The sequence below is a fragment of the Montipora capricornis genome, chromosome 5, assembly GCF_036669925.1.
Source record: "Montipora capricornis isolate CH-2021 chromosome 5, ASM3666992v2, whole genome shotgun sequence".
Classification (NCBI taxonomy): domain Eukaryota; kingdom Metazoa; phylum Cnidaria; class Anthozoa; order Scleractinia; family Acroporidae; genus Montipora; species Montipora capricornis.
Window position 1 is genome coordinate 10199939 of NC_090887.1, and position 17022 is coordinate 10216960.

Here is a 17022-nt window from a genome sequence, read left to right on the forward strand (position 1 = left end):
CAGTTGAAAACCGCTCTAGTATTTCTATTCTTCAGGAAAAAGCAAGGCGAGCTCAAGAAGAAGGACGCGAAGACGAAGAAGAAGATGACAAGCTACTGATGAAAGAGAAGGCGATGCTGTTTTCCGATTATCATCAGCCTTACCACTTTCTGTCCAATAAGGGCGAAAAAAGACGCGAGAAGCCTGAGAAAAGCAGGCGCTCGGCCATGGATGAAGAGGGTTCAGACGTCTGAATATTTATAAGCAGGAAAAACAGATTTTGCCAAACAAGGCTCGAACGCGCGCCTACCACACGTAAAGATTAGCGTCGTTTAATTAAACGCCTTATTTAAGGAAGCTTCTCTCCAGCGAGTAACGTAACGCCATCGCCATTTTTAAAGCCTTCACGGCCAAAATTGAAACGGCTCACTAATCACACAACCCATTTTGAACCAAAACTCCGAGGGTGACTTTGTCTAAAGCCGTGTTCACACTCAACGTTGATTATGACCAACTGAAGTATGATTCAGGCTATCATACTCCATTCAATTTTATTTAATTGTGGTTCTGTTCACATCTGCGAAAATTCAAATACAATAGGCAGGGTGACCTCGCAGTGTGAGACAAAATGGCGCCGTACCGCGTGGCTGCCATGATTATCGTCACCATGCTTGAGGCGAGAAGAGAACCAAGGATAGCTTCCGAAAATAGAAGACACCAAATAACGATTAGAAGTTTCGTTTGCTCATATACCACCACGTGTTCGCCATTCTGTTCAATTACGCACTGTAATTAATTCGAACAACCCCCTTGAGGTTGTTTGAAATTATTATAATCCAATCATAATCAAGCGCTGTGATTAGTTGATGTGAACCCATTCAATGTTTAATTCGATTATAATTCGATCATAATCGAGACCTAGTGTGAACACGGCTTTAGACTCAAGAGACATAAGTCCCTCAAAGGACAAGGCTCCCGAGGGAGTTTACGTCATCAAGTTACTGTGATATCCACAAAATGGCGTCAGCACTGAGATAACGACAAGAGGAAATAGTATCTTGTCCCAACCCGCTTGCCAAACAATAAGGAAACTTCCACTACCTCGGCATTTGGGCATATATTTCAAGATTATGCAATGTCAAGTATAGTTTTCGCTTTGCTTCCTCTTTTTTTGTTTGTTGCTACTTCAAATTTTTGATCATAACTACTCGCCTTTTAAAGTTAGCATTCTTGTTCGTTGAAGCTACAGGCGCCTCTTTCTGTCAAGAAGGAAACTGCACCAATTATGGACTTTCGGCTCTTCCGCGGATTCTCAGAAATTTAAAACCATCGCGGTTGCCAACGATACAAAATGGACTCCCAATCCAACTGCGGAGGCTTTACAACAGGCTCTCTGTGCTGACTAAAAGAATCGCGGCCTGTCGTACTAGAGAGGTTGCGAATAGCCCTTTTCACGGTTAGTTTTTCTCATTTTCATTACAATGTAATCTAGCATGTATGTGAGGCAATTTCGGGCTATTTTGTAGTTTTAATCCGAAATTGCCTCGCACCCACGTTAGACTACATTGTAATGCAAATGAGAAAAACTAACCGTGAAATTAAAAGGGCAATTAATAGTTAAATCACGGCCTTTACGCATGGCTTGTACCAACGGCCAGTGGGATGCGAGGTGGCCTCATGGTTAGTACGCTCGACTCCGGATCGAGTGGTCCGGGTTCGGGCCCTGGCCGGGGAAATTGTGTTGTGTTCTTGGGCAAGACACTTTACTCTCACGGTGCTATTCTCCACCCAGGTGTACAAATGGGTACCGGCGAATTTAATGCCGGGGGTAACCCTGCGATGGACTAGCATCCCATCCAGGGGGGAGTAGAAATACTCCTAGTTGCTTCATGCTACAGAAAGCGGGATAAGCTCCGGCCTAATGGGCCATCTTGCTTTACCTGTACCAACGGTCACTGCCCAGCGGCAAAATAACATTTTATGACATATTTTAATTATTTTCGTTCATAAATACAGTATTTTTTAACCCAGAAAATAATACATTTGTACATAGCGTCTATTCAGATAGACATACATCAAACCTTCTCGTAAAGTTCTGTCCAGCAGCGAAATAAATATTATTTATAATAAATGACATTTTAATAACACTTTATTGTCACAAGAACAAGAGTGACATGACTGATGTACGCACGTGTGTTCTCCTTAGCGTCTATTCAGACAGGCAAATGCATTAAACCTTCTTGTAAAGCTCTGTCCAGCAGCGAAATAAATATTATTTATAATAAATTACATTTTAATAACACCTTATCCTCACAAGAACAAAAGTAATAAGACTAATGTAATGTATGCATGAATGTTCTCCTCCGTGACTCGGAACACACATCATTCGAGTACAATTCCCGGAATAAGTAATTAAAACAAAAGTCCCTTCGTTTTATCAATTAGCTGCTTGGCTTGACTAATCGTCAAGATAGCGCATTAATTTAAGAGGCTTCTCTGGAAAAATACCATAATGTGGCCTGCCGTCTGGCCAGTACCTGACGCATGCGCACAGCCACATTTGGGCTGTCTATCTAAAAAAAATGCGCGCATCTCGAAGCCAATGCACGAACTGCACGTGCCACACCAGGTTAAATTTTTTCGTGCAGGGGCCCATAAAATTCCGTGACATGGACCTTAAATGGCACTTCTTGTTATGGGCCGCAGCTCACGTCGCCAACAAAGAAAGTGCTTGTTACCGTGATTGATGAACCCGCTTCTTGAAGATTATGAACTTTTTTTAAGGCCTCTAAGGTTGACCACAGGGCGAACGCAAAACAACGTTAGCAATACGCGAAATTGTTTCTCTAACGGTGGGAAAGCGCCATCGAAGCTTCAAGATTACTGTCGACTAAAATTCACTATTTCTTCTGGATAAGATTTAGAGAATTTAAGCGCGACATTTTTAAAAGGCTCGTCGTCAGTGTACTCCAACGAGTCGTTCGCCAAATTTGGAATAAACTGCGGTTCAAGATCGGACATTTCATCCGATGAAATGTCGCGTAAATATGTATGCTTACTCTCAGACGAGCTTTCCGAATTAGAGTTCCATCGCTTTCTCCGTTTTGCTTTCCTTCCTGGAATGCAAACAGGGGACCCCATGGTGAAGGGACGTTCTACCGAGGGACGCTTAAAAGCAGGTAAATCGTGTTCGCTGTCCGTACAACTATACGACGCCTTTTCGTCTGTGTGTCCACATGAACGGCCCTCCAGTGAATCGCCTTTATTAAGGTCGTCATAGGAACGGGAAGGTTTAATGTGCCCGGAAGTGAGGTCCTTATATTCGTGTGCCATCTGAGGGCCTGCTTTGGGTGTCCCTGGAGATTTTCGGCGCTTTGATTTGCTGAGAAAGCTCCGGCTCCGTTTCATTTTTCTCATGTAGTTTTGTGGATATTGCTCTTCGCTGTCAATACCGAAAGGCGAGCTACAACGCTCTGTGGGGCTACCGGAACTGCTTGAGGTGTTAGGACTGAAATAAAACAAACAGATACAAAGACAGCATATCAGCTTTCCCTCACCACTGAATATTTTGTTTCGCGAAAGTTAAATCTCAGCACCTTAACATATTTTGCCTTTTCTCTTCTCAGTCAATTCCGCGTTTGAAGGGTCCGCTTAATTTATGCAAAGCTTACAAAATCAGATATCATTCGTTCAATGACGGAGCTAGTGTAACGCATTGCTGTTTTCTCAGTATTTCATTGTCGCAGAGCATGCGCAGATAGTAACGTCATATCAGATATAGATCTATGCCTCTAACTAGCGTCTTCGAAGCTATTTTGGAAGTCTACTAAGAAAGCAAGGAGATCTATCCCGTAAAAGACAAAAAAAAGAAAAATGAAGTTAGATGGAAACCTGTTTAAAAAATAGTATTTATTCCAGCCAATTGCGCCTTAAAATGACAATCGAAAATTTATACTCTCTAAACGTAAACTAAAGAACTCACTTTGACCTGAGTGTAACAAAGGCAGAATACGAAATCAACCAATCAGAACTCGATAAATTGAACATGCAGCCAGCACTTAAGCGCGGGAAATTAAAAACGTCCAAACAGGTCGCCATTGGTTTGGTCTTTCATCCTATTGGTTCGAAAAATGACGTGAGAGCATTTGGCCAATAAGAAAATGCAAAAGCAAGACACTGACTGAGGTCAGTGAATAACGTACGTTTCGCCTTTTTACCCTTCAAAGAGAATTTGATTTTTTTGTTTCGTACACCCACTCACCAGCTAGAAAACGTCTGTTTTGTAGAATATGCCTGATTGTTCAACACTTTACCAACAACTGCAGTGCGAGCCTTTAGCTCCGGTTTTAGTAGCCGCTTTTTGCTATTCGCATCTTTGAGTTGACGTTCTCGCCTGAGGCAAAGGAAAAGCAAAGCATAAAGATCAATGTTTTTTTTTTCACTTCGCCTCGTCTGTCCTTAGCTGTAGCGAAATCACTCCCTTATGGGATAAGCTGGCAGGTCGTTAAGCACCTCGCTGAAATTCGACAAGGGGTTAGATCTCGCTTGAAAGACTTATGCAAATTGGAGTCATCACTTTACTTAAATTCTACATTCTTTTCTTTTTCAAATTCGAGTGTGGACTCAAGTTCTCGACGCAGCGAGAAATCTGGTGTCACACGTTCCTTAGGGAATCCAACCACCTACTGGGAAGCCTTTTTCCTTCATGTAAACTTATATCAATATTCCATCGCCTCCCGTTATCTTCGATTCCAATGCTTAAAGTGATACTATGGTCAAAAAATCACTTCCTTTTTCCTTCAGATTCGAAAGTGTGATTGCTTAACACTTAACTGGCAAAATTTTGAGCTTTGATTTTTATCCAAAGGTTGTTTACCTTGAGCGTAAGGTTTTGACTTCACAGTCCACCATTACTCACGTTCCAAACTGGCCGACGGGACCTCAGAGAGTTGGATCTAGGGGATATTGACGTCATTTACTCACTTGCAAAAATTTCAGCGTGTAAACGCAGCTTATTTCATATGCAAAACTCGAGTTTAAAAGTCTGAAAGCCCGAAACTCCCGTGCTGCATAATAATTCAGCCGCGTAAACACGCATTGCATTCTTAAACTATTGAGTCTTTGACGTCATCTTCTCCTCGATCTAGCTCTCTCAGGATTTTCAAGTTAGTAATGGCGTACCATTAAATAGGAAAATTCCAGTTAAAATAAACAAGTGTCTTTTTTAAATCAAGGCTTAAAACTTGGGTCACTTACTGTTAAGTTAATTTTGTTTTATTATTATTATTATTATTAGTAGTAGTAGTAGTAGTAGTAGTAGTAGTAGTAGTAGTAGTAGTAGTAGTAGTAGTAGTAGTACATGTAGTAGTAGTACATGTAGTAGTAGTAGTATTGTTGTTGTTGTTATTATTATTATTATTATTATTATTATTATTATTATTATTATTATTGTTATTATTATTATTATTACTATTATTATTATTATTATTATTATTATTGTACACCTCCGTTTGGCTCACCTGAAAAGTTCCTTCTCTCTGGCTTCCAAGTGTTGCATACATTCGTTCAGCTCTTGGTACAAACTATTGGCTCTTTCCAGCTTTCGCTCGTAGTGAACCCTTATGTCACGCGCATGCCTGAAAAAATCAAGAACTACTTCTTACTGCATGACCACGTTCAAATGCTGAACTGTAATTTACGGCCCAAGTTTTTTCCAGTTGAGCTTATTTCCCGAAAGTGGACAATTCGAGCCATAATTTGAAGGGGAAAAAGCAGGCAGCCGTCATCTAACACCTAATTAGACGGCTCTCGCGAGACTTCCATAGCTCAGTCGGAGAGTATCCGAACTAGCAATCAGAAGGTCGTTGGTCCGTGCAGAAGTGGGAGAACTCAGATTTTTTCCAAGTATCTCCGAGTAACATTGAAAACAAAATCATCTATTCAAAGAGCCGTAACTTCAATTCTTTGATTGCACTCACGTGATAAGACGGCTATGTTGGTACCGAAACAACAGAAAAAAGTAGCTCAAGTTATGCATAATAGTAGAGTAAAATTCCCAAAAGAATTTTTCGCTTTTCACCAACATGGCCACTGTGACGTTAGAAGCAATCCAAGAACAGTGCCCGAAAAATTATATTGGTGAGACATTTGTCATATTTCTTGACAATTTCATCAAGAACACCTTGGAAACTGTAGACCTAACCATTTAATCACAATGTCTGCCTGATCAAAGCATGAAGTTAGATTGAAGTTCAGAAACACATGGGCGTATCACGATGAAAACGAACATACATAAAAAATACTGATACGAAACCTTTTGAAAGGAAAAAAAGTGCATCTCGATTCCACAAGAAATTTATAAAAAATAGTATACTTGTTTTTTTTCATTCCGACGGGAATGAAATTTTTTGAACTCTGGGTTACCATTTTGTTTTCGTCTTCTGACGTGCGGCTCAAAACCGCCGTATGCTAACAAAATGATCAATACATACCTCAGTTCCTCTTTTCGCCTCCTAATCAGTTCCTCGTCGAGCTGATGCAGTTGATGTAGATTCTGTATGTGAGAGCTGCTTTTGTTTTTCATCTTCTCAAACTCTTCCTTGATTTCTCCCCGCCACGTTATCTGTAAAAACAGAATTTTACAAAGTTAAGGGCTGCAGAGTTAATGAGCTAAAGTTGTGCATGTGAAAGTAGGTAGTATACCATTGTGATACTTTCAATCTATATTTTTAGTATAGGTAATCACATGATTTTAAGCGCAATTTGGAATAAATAAGAACGAGTAAATTTTTCAAAGACAAGCAAAATTGCACGAGTCCGTAGGGTTTATTTATTCCAAACTGTACGAGAAAAAGCACGTGACTACTTGTTAATGATACACATGAAAAGATTCGCGATCCGAGTAAGCTGAGTAACGCACGCGTATCATGCAATCACGCAATCATTGCACGATGCAGGGCTAGCATTTGATTGGCTATTAGTGACCTTGTTTGCTCAATGACCAATCAGACTGCTTTGTTTATTAATTCTTTTTGCACTGAATTACCTCTTCCTCTTTTGTGCACTATGTTACCTAAAAAATGCATTTCTCTTAGCCAATCAGAATGCAGTATTTTTTCATGTATGTTATTAACTCTCAAAAAACGCTCGTAAAATTTTTTTTAGGATAATTCGCCCGCATTCTACAACATGAACGAGACGGAAAATCGCGAAAGACGATCTGCAAAGTCCTATTTTGAGGTGACATTTTCGTTGGCGTGGCAGTCGTAGATTTTAATGTCCCCATTTTATAGCCCAGGCCTGGGTTTCTCGAAGCATGGTTAGCGCTAACCAGCGTCAAATACCTTGGAAACCTATTGGTTTTGATACCTCTTAACCAACGGTTAGCGCTAACTAGGCTTCGAGCAACCGGCCCCAGGACTTGAAACGATTGATAAGAATATGAGTCCTGAGACATTATTGGTCTATTAAGAGAGTCGTCGCATTTTCGCCGCGGTTTTCGTCGAATTCTCTACTCTTTCAAGTCTCATAATACACCTTGTTTATCCCCAAAAAAATTGCCTGGGCACTGTTTTCGATATCTCTTGAGACATCTTTATCTCCCAAGAGAATTGCAAACAAAGATTATGTAAAATTTTTGGGGGTAAACAAGGTGTATTATAGGATTCGAGAAAGTAGAGAACACGACGAAAACCATAAATCTCTCAGTTAATAGACCAAATCGGCCAACTAATGTTGTACCCAATTCAAATCTCCCGGGGTTAAGATTCTTTGTATATTGTATTTGCTTTATAATGTAGCATTCACATTCAAATGATACGGAAATATTTGGAACAAAGCGTTTTATTCTCAAAGAGTTAGACGAGTTGGTCTATTAAACCACTCTTCAAAGCCGAATTTAATCTCTTTGGTTTTTGTGTGACTTGTAATTGGCTGAATATCTCGCGCCATGTTTTCATTCAATCAGAGAAAAAACAAAAAAAAATTCGCTTTTTTTGCACAAATTTTCCCGCCCTTAACGCACGCTGCATTACATTTGCTGTGCGTTATGATTGGTCCATTTTATTCTCAGCGTCTGTCGTGCACTGATTGGGCAAAATATTGACAGCAGTCAATTACTCAATCCCTCTATTAGGCTTAAGCTTCCGTGGCCGGAAGTGGGCCAATTCACGACCAACTATTTCGTTTCCACACCTGCTGATTAAGGTAGACTTTTTCCGGTGTTTTAAGCACATCGCCAGCGGCTATCTCTACGTGGAGAAGCACTTGTTGGAAAGACGGACGGTTCTTCGGTTTGCCGTTCCTGGAGTAAATCAAAATCAAGACCATGATGAATAAAACGTGAACAGCTAGCGGACCGTAGCTTTCGTTTTATGCAAGGTGATGCCTTCAGTACTTAATTTTGTAAAAAAAAAAATTGAATAAATTTACTAGCTTTGGATAGTAAAAAAATACCATTGACATTAAATTGAAGCTTCTCCATAGAGTACCATTGCCAACATACTGAAAGAATGAAGCATTGAATGCCAAGCAACTTAACAGTGCATAAAAACACTTTTTCTTTACCAGCAGATTTTCATAAGAAGTTTAAAGCCCTCTGGACACGTCGTTGGAACTGGAAGATGCAGACTGTTGCTTCCAACACCCCAAATTATTGCAGAAGAGTCAACATCCTGCATGATATGAAAAAAGGGTTTTACGTAGGATTCAAGCAATAGGCCATCATTATTTTTATTATCGTCATTATCACTGTTATTATCATCCCTATAATCTCATCATCATCATCATCATCATCATCATCATTTGTTGTTGTCGCCCTCATTATCACAAAATGCACATCAAACACTTTACCCTGTAAGGCATCTCTCCAGTAAGAAGCTCCCATAAAAGTACTCCAAAAGACCTGCAGAATTGACAAACATAGCAGGTAAGCAAAAATAAACAAAGAAGTAAAGATGTCATCTGCTCCGACACAAATATTTTGTAAGGTGAGAGAGCTTACACCTGCAGAATTGACAAACACAGCAGGTAAGCAAAATAAACAAAGAAGTCAAAAATGTTATCGGCTCCGACACAAATATTTTGTAAGGTGAGAGAGCTTAAAGCATGCTGTCATGACATAAAACCAACAGTATTAACTTTGTTCTAAACTCTTTCTTACTCGTGTATTCTTGCCTGTTAATTTACAGCATGCAAAACACCCAGAAGTTGATAATTAGTGTTTCCACTTTGTTCTAGAAACTTCACCTCACATGTGGCATGTATGACTGGAGGAGGTGGGGTGGGAAGGGTGATTTGCCCTTAAAGGAGTTATAGCTTGCGCACCTGTGACCTCATTGAAATGGGCCATTTAAGTGGCAAAAGAAGCAGCTTACCAAACATCAACCTTTTCTGAGCAGGGCTCATTTCTGATCACCTCAGGAGCCATCCAGGCAACAGTTCCAGCAAACGTCATTTTGGCACTCTTCTCACTAAACTCTTTGCAGGTGCCAAAATCCGAAATCTTGAGAATGTCACGTGAACCAACAAGGACACTATGTAAAGCAGAATAAAAAAATTAACTAAGTCATAGAACACAGAGAAGGGTTTAATAATATTGAGATATTGTCATCCATGACCAACAGAAAAAGGGGGTTTTTTAATTCTGTCCACCCATTTAAGCCCTGTTGGGCTCAGGTAATTACCTGCATGGGTTACCAACAAGAAATGCCTTGAGTTGTGGTATACTGTGGGAGCATGCAGGGATACAGAAGTGGAGATAATAATTACCTACCACTAATTTTATGTCCAGTAGCTAAATTGCAATATGGTATATTAGGCATCTTTTAACTGTGTTTTCTGACAAGTGCGAATGATGTAAAAGACTGCATAAGCACAGGGACTAAGTGACTTATTACAGTATTTTAAGTCCCTTGGTTATTTTGTAAAGTTTGAGCCACATTTGGGAATTAAATGATGCCTTACTGCTTGCAATAGATGTTAGACGTCATATGTACTATTAGGAAGGTAGCTTAGGCAATGAAATAGGACCCAAACCTTTCTTATTTCTATTTACTAAAATTGTCTTAATGCACCCTACACCAGTTGACCTATTCACTTTCAATTCATCTCCATGTTCCACTAAAAGATAAAACTCTTTGTTCTCTTATTACTTTCTGGGTACTCCTACTTATTCTCAAATCCCATCCCCACCTATGTCAGTCAAAGATTGCAGCTCAAAGATCACATGACTTGCTAAAACAATTTTGAAACAACTCAAAATCGTACACCTAGCTCATACCCAAAAATACATGACTTGCTGTTGATGCCTAAGATTAGGATCAGTAATTACGGTTGGGTTAACTGTCTCTGTTGGTAAAAGAATGACTTGAAAACTGCTGATTGATAACTCATCATACTCAAACAGTGATTAAAAAAACACTTTCATCAACATATAAAAAGGTGACTTACTTAGGCGACTTTAAATCCCTGTGAATAATTTTGTGGACATGGAGGTAATGCATTCCATCGGCAATCTGCGTGGACCATTTCACCAACAGAGAGGGGGTTATTTGGCGACCATTCCGCAAGACCTCATACAGCTGGCCATTTGGGCAGAACTCCATAATAATGCAATGAACTGGGGACTGGTTGCAAATCCCTCTGAGGTAAAAAAGGTTATTTGTTGAGCATCGCTGTTTCTATGTATTTGTTTAGGGCTGTGAAAGATTAGCTAGCTTGCATGAAAGAGAAAATTCAGTGCGTCATGCAAATGCAGAAAAGAAAATTGCATATGTTATATATATCAGTAATCCCAAACGAAATTATCTTCAACTGCTTTTCTTGGCATTTTAAACATTTAGGTTAAAAACTATCCTGTCTGAAGAACCTCTAGAACATCATCTATGACAATATTATTGTTATTATTATTATAATTATAATAATAATAATAATAATAATTATTATTATTATTATTATTATTATTATTACTATTATCATCATAGGATTTGAAAATGAACACAAGACTTATATATATATAATACCAATTCAGTGTCCATTGTATTTAAAATTTCAAAACTTTTTATCATCATTGTCCCTCTCCTCCCCCTCTGCACCATCATCATCATTAGCAGCAGCAGCGTCATCATAATCTTCAATATCATCATTTAAATGCTTGGGGGAGGGGGGCAACCTTGAATCCCATTTATGATGACCCATCCCAAGATTTTTATTAACTATTCCACTCTTTCCTCCTTCACTTAAAAGAAATTCATGCGTTTTTGACGGATATCCAATAAGAATTTACTGCCAGGTCACAGAAAAGGTATAAACACCTACCTTAATTCACTTAATTCACTTATATGATTGTGGAATATTTTCCCAGGTGATTTTGTGGCATCAAATCTAACAAAGATCTTAACTTTTCACATACCATCAGCAAGAATCAAAGCAAATCAAATCTGTTATTGATGTTAATCAGCCTTGCTGGCCACAAGTAAAAATTTTAAAAAAATGGAAAAAAAGTGAATGTTTCGTTCGTACTTGAACTTCACTATATTCGGGTGATTAAGGTTTCTCAAATGTCTGATGTCCGTGTCTGTCTCCCGGCGAACCTTCTTTACTGCGACTTGTTGACCGCCATATTGCCCGAGAAATACGGCGCCTTGCGCTCCTGAACCTAACCACTCCAGCTCTGATATTTCATCGAAGGGGATGACCCAAGCGTCTGATCTTTGTTCCTTCGAAGCCTTGCCTAATATCGTCCATACCGGTCTTAAACAACTTAAAAGGCGCTTCAAAAGCCCACTGAGCGTGTATGAATCCGTTGAAAAGGCTTTGTTAGATGAAGGTTGATTCTCAATGCCACCAGGGTCGTTGATAAAATTCGCGGTGGTTGGTACAGGATCGTCGATACCAGGGGAAACCCCGGCATTTTTTTCCAGCAAAGGATTCCCAACAAAATTTCGCGCACAATTTTCATCGTTCGCGTCCATAATCCTCGTCTTTGTCCTTAACGAATCGTCATCTTTTCCACTTGCTATTGTAGCTTTCCACTGAAGCTAAAATCGCTTGATCGCGTCTCTTATCAGCTGTACAAGATTGTGCTCGATCGGCCATAAAAAAATCTGTGGCGCGAGAAATATCATTTTCTTGCGCCAAGATATCAAGTCAACTTCTTATTTTAGGCCAGAAGTATGTCATGTGCTCATCCCAAAAAGAAAATAGTATTAACTCGAATCATCGACGAAAAAATACGGCAAAAGTTCGAAGCGATTAACCAATGTTTATAACTTTATGGAGAGCATGACGGACGAATGTCATGTGACAGGTATTCGATATCAGTTTGTCAACAAACATCAGCCAATCACAGCTAGAGAAACAGGTGGTCTTCTTCAAACCAATGGCTTCGCAAATAGAAACATCGCAGGTTCACTCAACAAAAACTGTATTATTTTTCAGCTGAAAAAGCTTGTTTCTGTTAATTACTCGATTGTATTTTTTTCAGGTTACCGGTGGGAAAATTATCCCCTCCACTTGACTTAAGGAGGTGCCTCAAGAAAGATGTGATAACGCTGTAAAACGTCATGTTTGTGTCTTCCTGTAGAAAGTCTGAATAGCGAAGATTTTTTTGAATGTCGCTCTATCGCTCGGCGAGGCTTCAATAGATTCACTGAAACTATTCAGTTTTTTTTAACATGGACATCTTTGACGCCTCACTAATGTATGCAAGAAAGCCATTCCGAGAGATCACGGGTAAATTCGACGCAAGCTAAAACATGCAGAAAATTTCTCACAGAAACGAGTTACCAACTACTGGTATCTATCATCCTTCACTGACTAATCTTTCCAGAAATACTGAGACGATTTCAAGAATTTCAGAAGAATACCTGTCAAAGGCCTTTAAAAAGATTAGGGAGAGAAATGTCACAGGGGATTTATATTTTTTAAACATTTCAATTAAAAGATGGTATTCTATAGCCAGAATAAAACAGATCAACAATGAGTAATTGCATCATGATAATCGTCACAGTGAATCTTCAACATTGGCAGACTTTTTGGGCAAACTTTCGAAGACTAAAAAATAAAATAAAAAATACAAGTCGTCTAATAGCTTAATTAGGGGCTGTTTACATGGAGGTAGGAAGATCCTAGCACTAAGAAGATCCTAGAAGGCGGATCATCCTAGCGCCATATGTTTTCTGTATTCAGTTTACATGCAAGAGGTCGCACTTGGCCCTAGTGCTAGGAAGATCCTAGCACCATGTAAACTGCCTTCGCCCGAAAGTTCCTGGTACTAGGGACAAAAAAACAAAGATGGCGGCGGCCGGGTTTTCACGGTATTCAGCTGCCAAAGGTCAACAATTTCGTCTGGCGTTGCTGGTTGCGTTGCTGCGTCGTCTGGTTTTCGCCATAATCGCTCTCCAAGCCCACGTGTGTTCCTCCTTCTCGAGATATGAAAATGTCTTGCAACGGCAGCACTATGCGTTAAGTGCATGATCATAGCTTGCTGTTGTTGCAATTGACAAATCAAGTTGTAAAGGACAACCAGCTGCTGCTGAGAGGACGTTATCAAAGCTAGTATAAATGGTTTGACACTGACTAGTTTTTTTGACGTTTCGTGCAAGACGTTTCGGCTGGTGCTTAAGCCTTCATCAGTTGCAATATGACGGTATTGTTGGCGCTAGAGGCCAGGGCGCTTATACATATCTCTTTCCTCCCTGCTAGAGGCAAATGTACAAATTTACGGCGGCAAAGCCGCGCGGAGAATGGGTAGAGCCCTCCCCATTCTCCGCGCCAGCAATACCCGCTCAGGCTACTTCTGCGTTAACGTTTCGTTATCTACAAATATCGAACAACTTCTCTTAAGTGAGACACTCAAGTAAGAATAACATAATTTTCATAATTTTATAACAAGTAGCAGCCTGCAGTTTGCTGCTTTACATAAATGCAATGCAAATTATCTATAATCTAAGGCCCCATCCACACCAATGCGTTTTTGTTTGAAAACGCATACCTTTTGATGTGTTTTCGCCAATCATCCACACTACAATGGTCCAAAACGCTGACGAAAACGGTATGCAAAGGAGAGTTTTGAAGCAAGCAACCGTGGACAAAGGGGAGAATTTTGGAAACGCTCTTCCTGTAGTGTGGATCGTTGAAAACGATGACTTGAAAAGCGTGGGAAACATTGTTGACAAAAGTTGTGGATTAAAATATCTTGCTTCGTTTTCGCCCAGATGAAAACGACTACCTCCTTTTGAAAAAGCATTAGTGAGGATGGGACCTCAGCCTTTTTCTAGGCGTGGCGGCCGGAGAAGCCGTTAAATAATTCGCGATGCATGTTATGAATTATATTTTGGCGATATCCGTATCGTTCAGCCAAATGCAAAATTAAGTATGAAAATGGTCATCCCCAGGACTACATTCACTCGGAGGATCAATTCCATAATTATGGGGTCTGGAGCCTAAACAATTTTAAACAAGGTTACGCATGCGCATAGTTTTGAGCTGGCGCATGAAGTCCGACGGCTATGTCAAACAATGTCGAAAAAAGGTCGCTGCCCAGGTGAAATTGCTTTGCGCATGCTTAATTAAGGTACAGACCAGACCGTGGGGCTGGTGCACGTGTTAGTGTGCGCGGCCGTGCTTTTAATTGTTTTCACTGGAGCCTAGCTTAAAAGACTGGACTGTGATTGATATTCGGTTGTGACATCAGTCAGAGAAAATGTTTCATATACCTCACTTAATCATCATGCAAGAACGAAACAAGACAAGTTCAGTTACAAGAAACGCTGCCCGTTGAAATACCTGTTGAGAAACTTGATTCGCAAAGTTAGAAATTTTGTACAACCAAAATTACCGATAGAGTTGTGAGACAAGTTGTCTGTGCGATATCGGCTTCTTCAAGCTTCCAGATAATCAATTTAACACAACAGAGGCGAGTTTCAGTACATTGAATTATATCTTAGTTTATTTACACACGTAGTTTAAAAAAAGTACCTACATTTGGCCAATGAACGTTCCCAACCGGTGGAAATTTTTCGCCGAAAGGAGTGGAACAGTAAAAGCATCTTCACCAAACAAAATAGCGAGTATATATACCACAGAGTATGTTTCAGTTGATACAAAATTGGAAAGGTTTTCTCGCTTCATGGAACTGCACAGAATTTCATTAGCAGAACATGGTTGGATTGATGGTAACCGAAGCAAATACTGTGTTTGCAACACAGCGATAAATTGCCTTCATTTCCGAGAAAATGATGTAGGAAAACGCTTGAAGTTATTCCTTTTTTTTTTCCTGCGACAAATTTCCAGGGGAAAGAACTGTTTCATTTTATGTCTGTACAAATAAGATGATTTTGTGTTGGAAAACGCTCAATAGCAGCTCTTGTAATGTATAATGTGATAGGCTCGTTACCCTAGCCAAAAAACAAAAGACCAAGGACTTAAAAAACGATAGAAGCTGCTTACAATACCAAACAGTAGCACGTTACTGGAGCTGCTACACTACTGCAGTGATCTTTGTACCAGACCAAGGTGCAAAGGCTATAGACCACCACCTAAAAGCCAACTTCTCTTCGCGGTTACTTCTTACAATACATTTTCTTTATTATTTTTGACACTGCTGTTCTGAGTTCTTTCAGCCGCCAGCAGTAAAGAAATGGGTTTACAGACGAATTCATAAAAACTGCTGTTGTGGCAAGACTCCAAGCTGGTTCCCATTTTTTAGTTGTAACGTAGAGAGACATGGAGAGGCACATTGGAAGATAAAAAATCACCATGACGATGAAAAATAGAAAAGAATTGAATGCACTCTTTTTTAAGAAGAACATGTTTGGCGCATCAATAGTTTGAAGGCTTACGGCCTGTCGTTGATGGATAATTTTTCTTCGTTGATGCTGAACAATTCGGTATATTCTGGTATAGGAGCCGATGGAAATTATGAGACACAAACTCACTCCAATGGATATCAGAAGAAAGTAGGCAAGCACGTTCCAAAAATATATCCCAGATAATAAAAATATTGCTAGCCACAAAACAGCTAGAACAAGCTTGGCTCGCTGGCAAGTCACTAGTGTTGGGTATCTCATGTGATAGTGAAGAGCTAAGAATCTGTCTACACTCACAGCTGTTATGGATAGCAATGAGGTACCACATGTTGCAAAGGAAAGCACGGAGGATACACTGTCGAGAAAGTGATTTCGAACAAATCCACTTGCGACGTAGACTGGTTGGACGACAAGCCCAACTAGAAGGTCTGACACAGCTAGACTGCCGAGGAAAAGGACGGACGCTGTTGAACGTAGCGAGGGTGTTGTATATATGGCCAACAAGACCAACGAATTTCCAGCGATGCCGATGACCATTAACGGTACGTTCAGAGAGCAGTTTATGAGCACAACAGTTTCGTTGTAAGTGAAGTACTTGTAGCGGTCAATGTTATGACCAGCCTTGGATGAGTAGTGATCATTTTTGGTCATAGTGAAGTTAGAATGGTTAAACATCTTCCAAAAAAAAATCTCAGGCTGTTCGCCGCGGTCGTCAGTGGTGAACTTGGCAGGTGCCTTTACTGTTCTCAGTCAATTATACTCCTCTTACTTTTCCATAAGATGAGAGACCCTGGGAACGAGGTTGTGGGCGACCTTGAGTAAATAAAGAGCAAAATTGAGTGGTTAAAGCTAAAGTGGTAGACTCACACTAAAAAGGCAGAGCGAGAGAAAAAGGGAGAGCGAGGTGTTAATCTCGACACATTTGTTGGGCCGACTTCGTCATAAAGTTTTAATGACGACAAATTACTCAAATTACTTTAAATTAATTTTGAGTGATGTGTCAAAATAGTCCAGAGGCACAGTAAATCAATCTGAAACATTTTCTAAAACACGGTTTACAACGGCCAGCATCATGCAATTAAAAACTGGAAAATTATTTTTTATTCCCTTTATTTCAAATTAATTTAAACACAGGCAAATTATATCTTAACTTTCAGGCTACCGAGATGCAACTTGTTTTGCCCGGCATACACTTTTCTCAACAGCAACGGTGAATTGGTTCTTTTCTGATTTT

At 39.8% G+C, this 17022-nt stretch overlaps 3 protein-coding genes across 3 annotated transcripts in view; 1 reads left to right on the forward strand and 2 right to left on the reverse strand.

Annotated features, from left to right (window-relative positions):
- LOC138049416 (uncharacterized) overlaps positions 1 to 3488 on the forward strand; it is a 26521-nt gene extending 23033 nt beyond the window's left edge. The window contains exon 21 of the mRNA XM_068895675.1: positions 36 to 3488. Within this exon, the coding sequence (XP_068751776.1) occupies positions 36 to 233 (198 nt within the window). The 3' untranslated portion in view covers positions 234 to 3488. The remainder of the gene's footprint in view (positions 1 to 35) is intronic.
- Positions 1951 to 12281, reverse strand: LOC138049417 (mitogen-activated protein kinase kinase kinase 13-B-like). Its single transcript, XM_068895677.1, has 10 exons — positions 11500 to 12281; positions 10429 to 10620; positions 9354 to 9512; positions 8830 to 8881; positions 8545 to 8651; positions 8173 to 8281; positions 6471 to 6601; positions 5499 to 5615; positions 4241 to 4372; positions 1951 to 3487 (listed from the first exon to the last, which is right to left on the reverse strand). The coding sequence occupies exons 1-10, from the start codon at positions 11949 to 11951 to the stop codon at positions 2860 to 2862; spliced, it is 2079 nt and encodes a 692-aa protein (XP_068751778.1). The 5' UTR covers positions 11952 to 12281; the 3' UTR covers positions 1951 to 2859.
- A 2558-nt stretch (positions 12282 to 14839) lies between these two features.
- Positions 14840 to 16563, reverse strand: LOC138049418 (adenosine receptor A2b-like). Its single transcript, XM_068895678.1, has one exon. The coding sequence runs from the start codon at positions 16461 to 16463 to the stop codon at positions 15543 to 15545; it is 921 nt and encodes a 306-aa protein (XP_068751779.1). The 5' UTR covers positions 16464 to 16563; the 3' UTR covers positions 14840 to 15542.
- Between the last annotated feature and the right edge of the window lie 459 nt (positions 16564 to 17022).

What these genes read in the sequence shown, in the direction of transcription:
- LOC138049417 (XM_068895677.1), bottom strand. Translation starts at nt 11,951, where the DNA reads ATGGACGCGAACGATGAAAATTGTGCGCGAAATTTTGTTGGGAATCCT. An exon ending in AGGCGAAAAGAGGAACTGAG is followed by an intron (nt 5,616 to 6,470) that starts GTATGTATTGAT and finishes TGATTTTTTCAG; the next exon opens with GCATGCGCGTGACATAAGGG. An exon ending in AAACAGACGTTTTCTAGCTG is followed by an intron (nt 3,488 to 4,240) that starts GTGAGTGGGTGT and finishes GTTTTATTTCAG; the next exon opens with TCCTAACACCTCAAGCAGTT.
- LOC138049418 (XM_068895678.1), bottom strand. Translation starts at nt 16,463, where the DNA reads ATGTTTAACCATTCTAACTTCACTATGACCAAAAATGATCACTACTCA.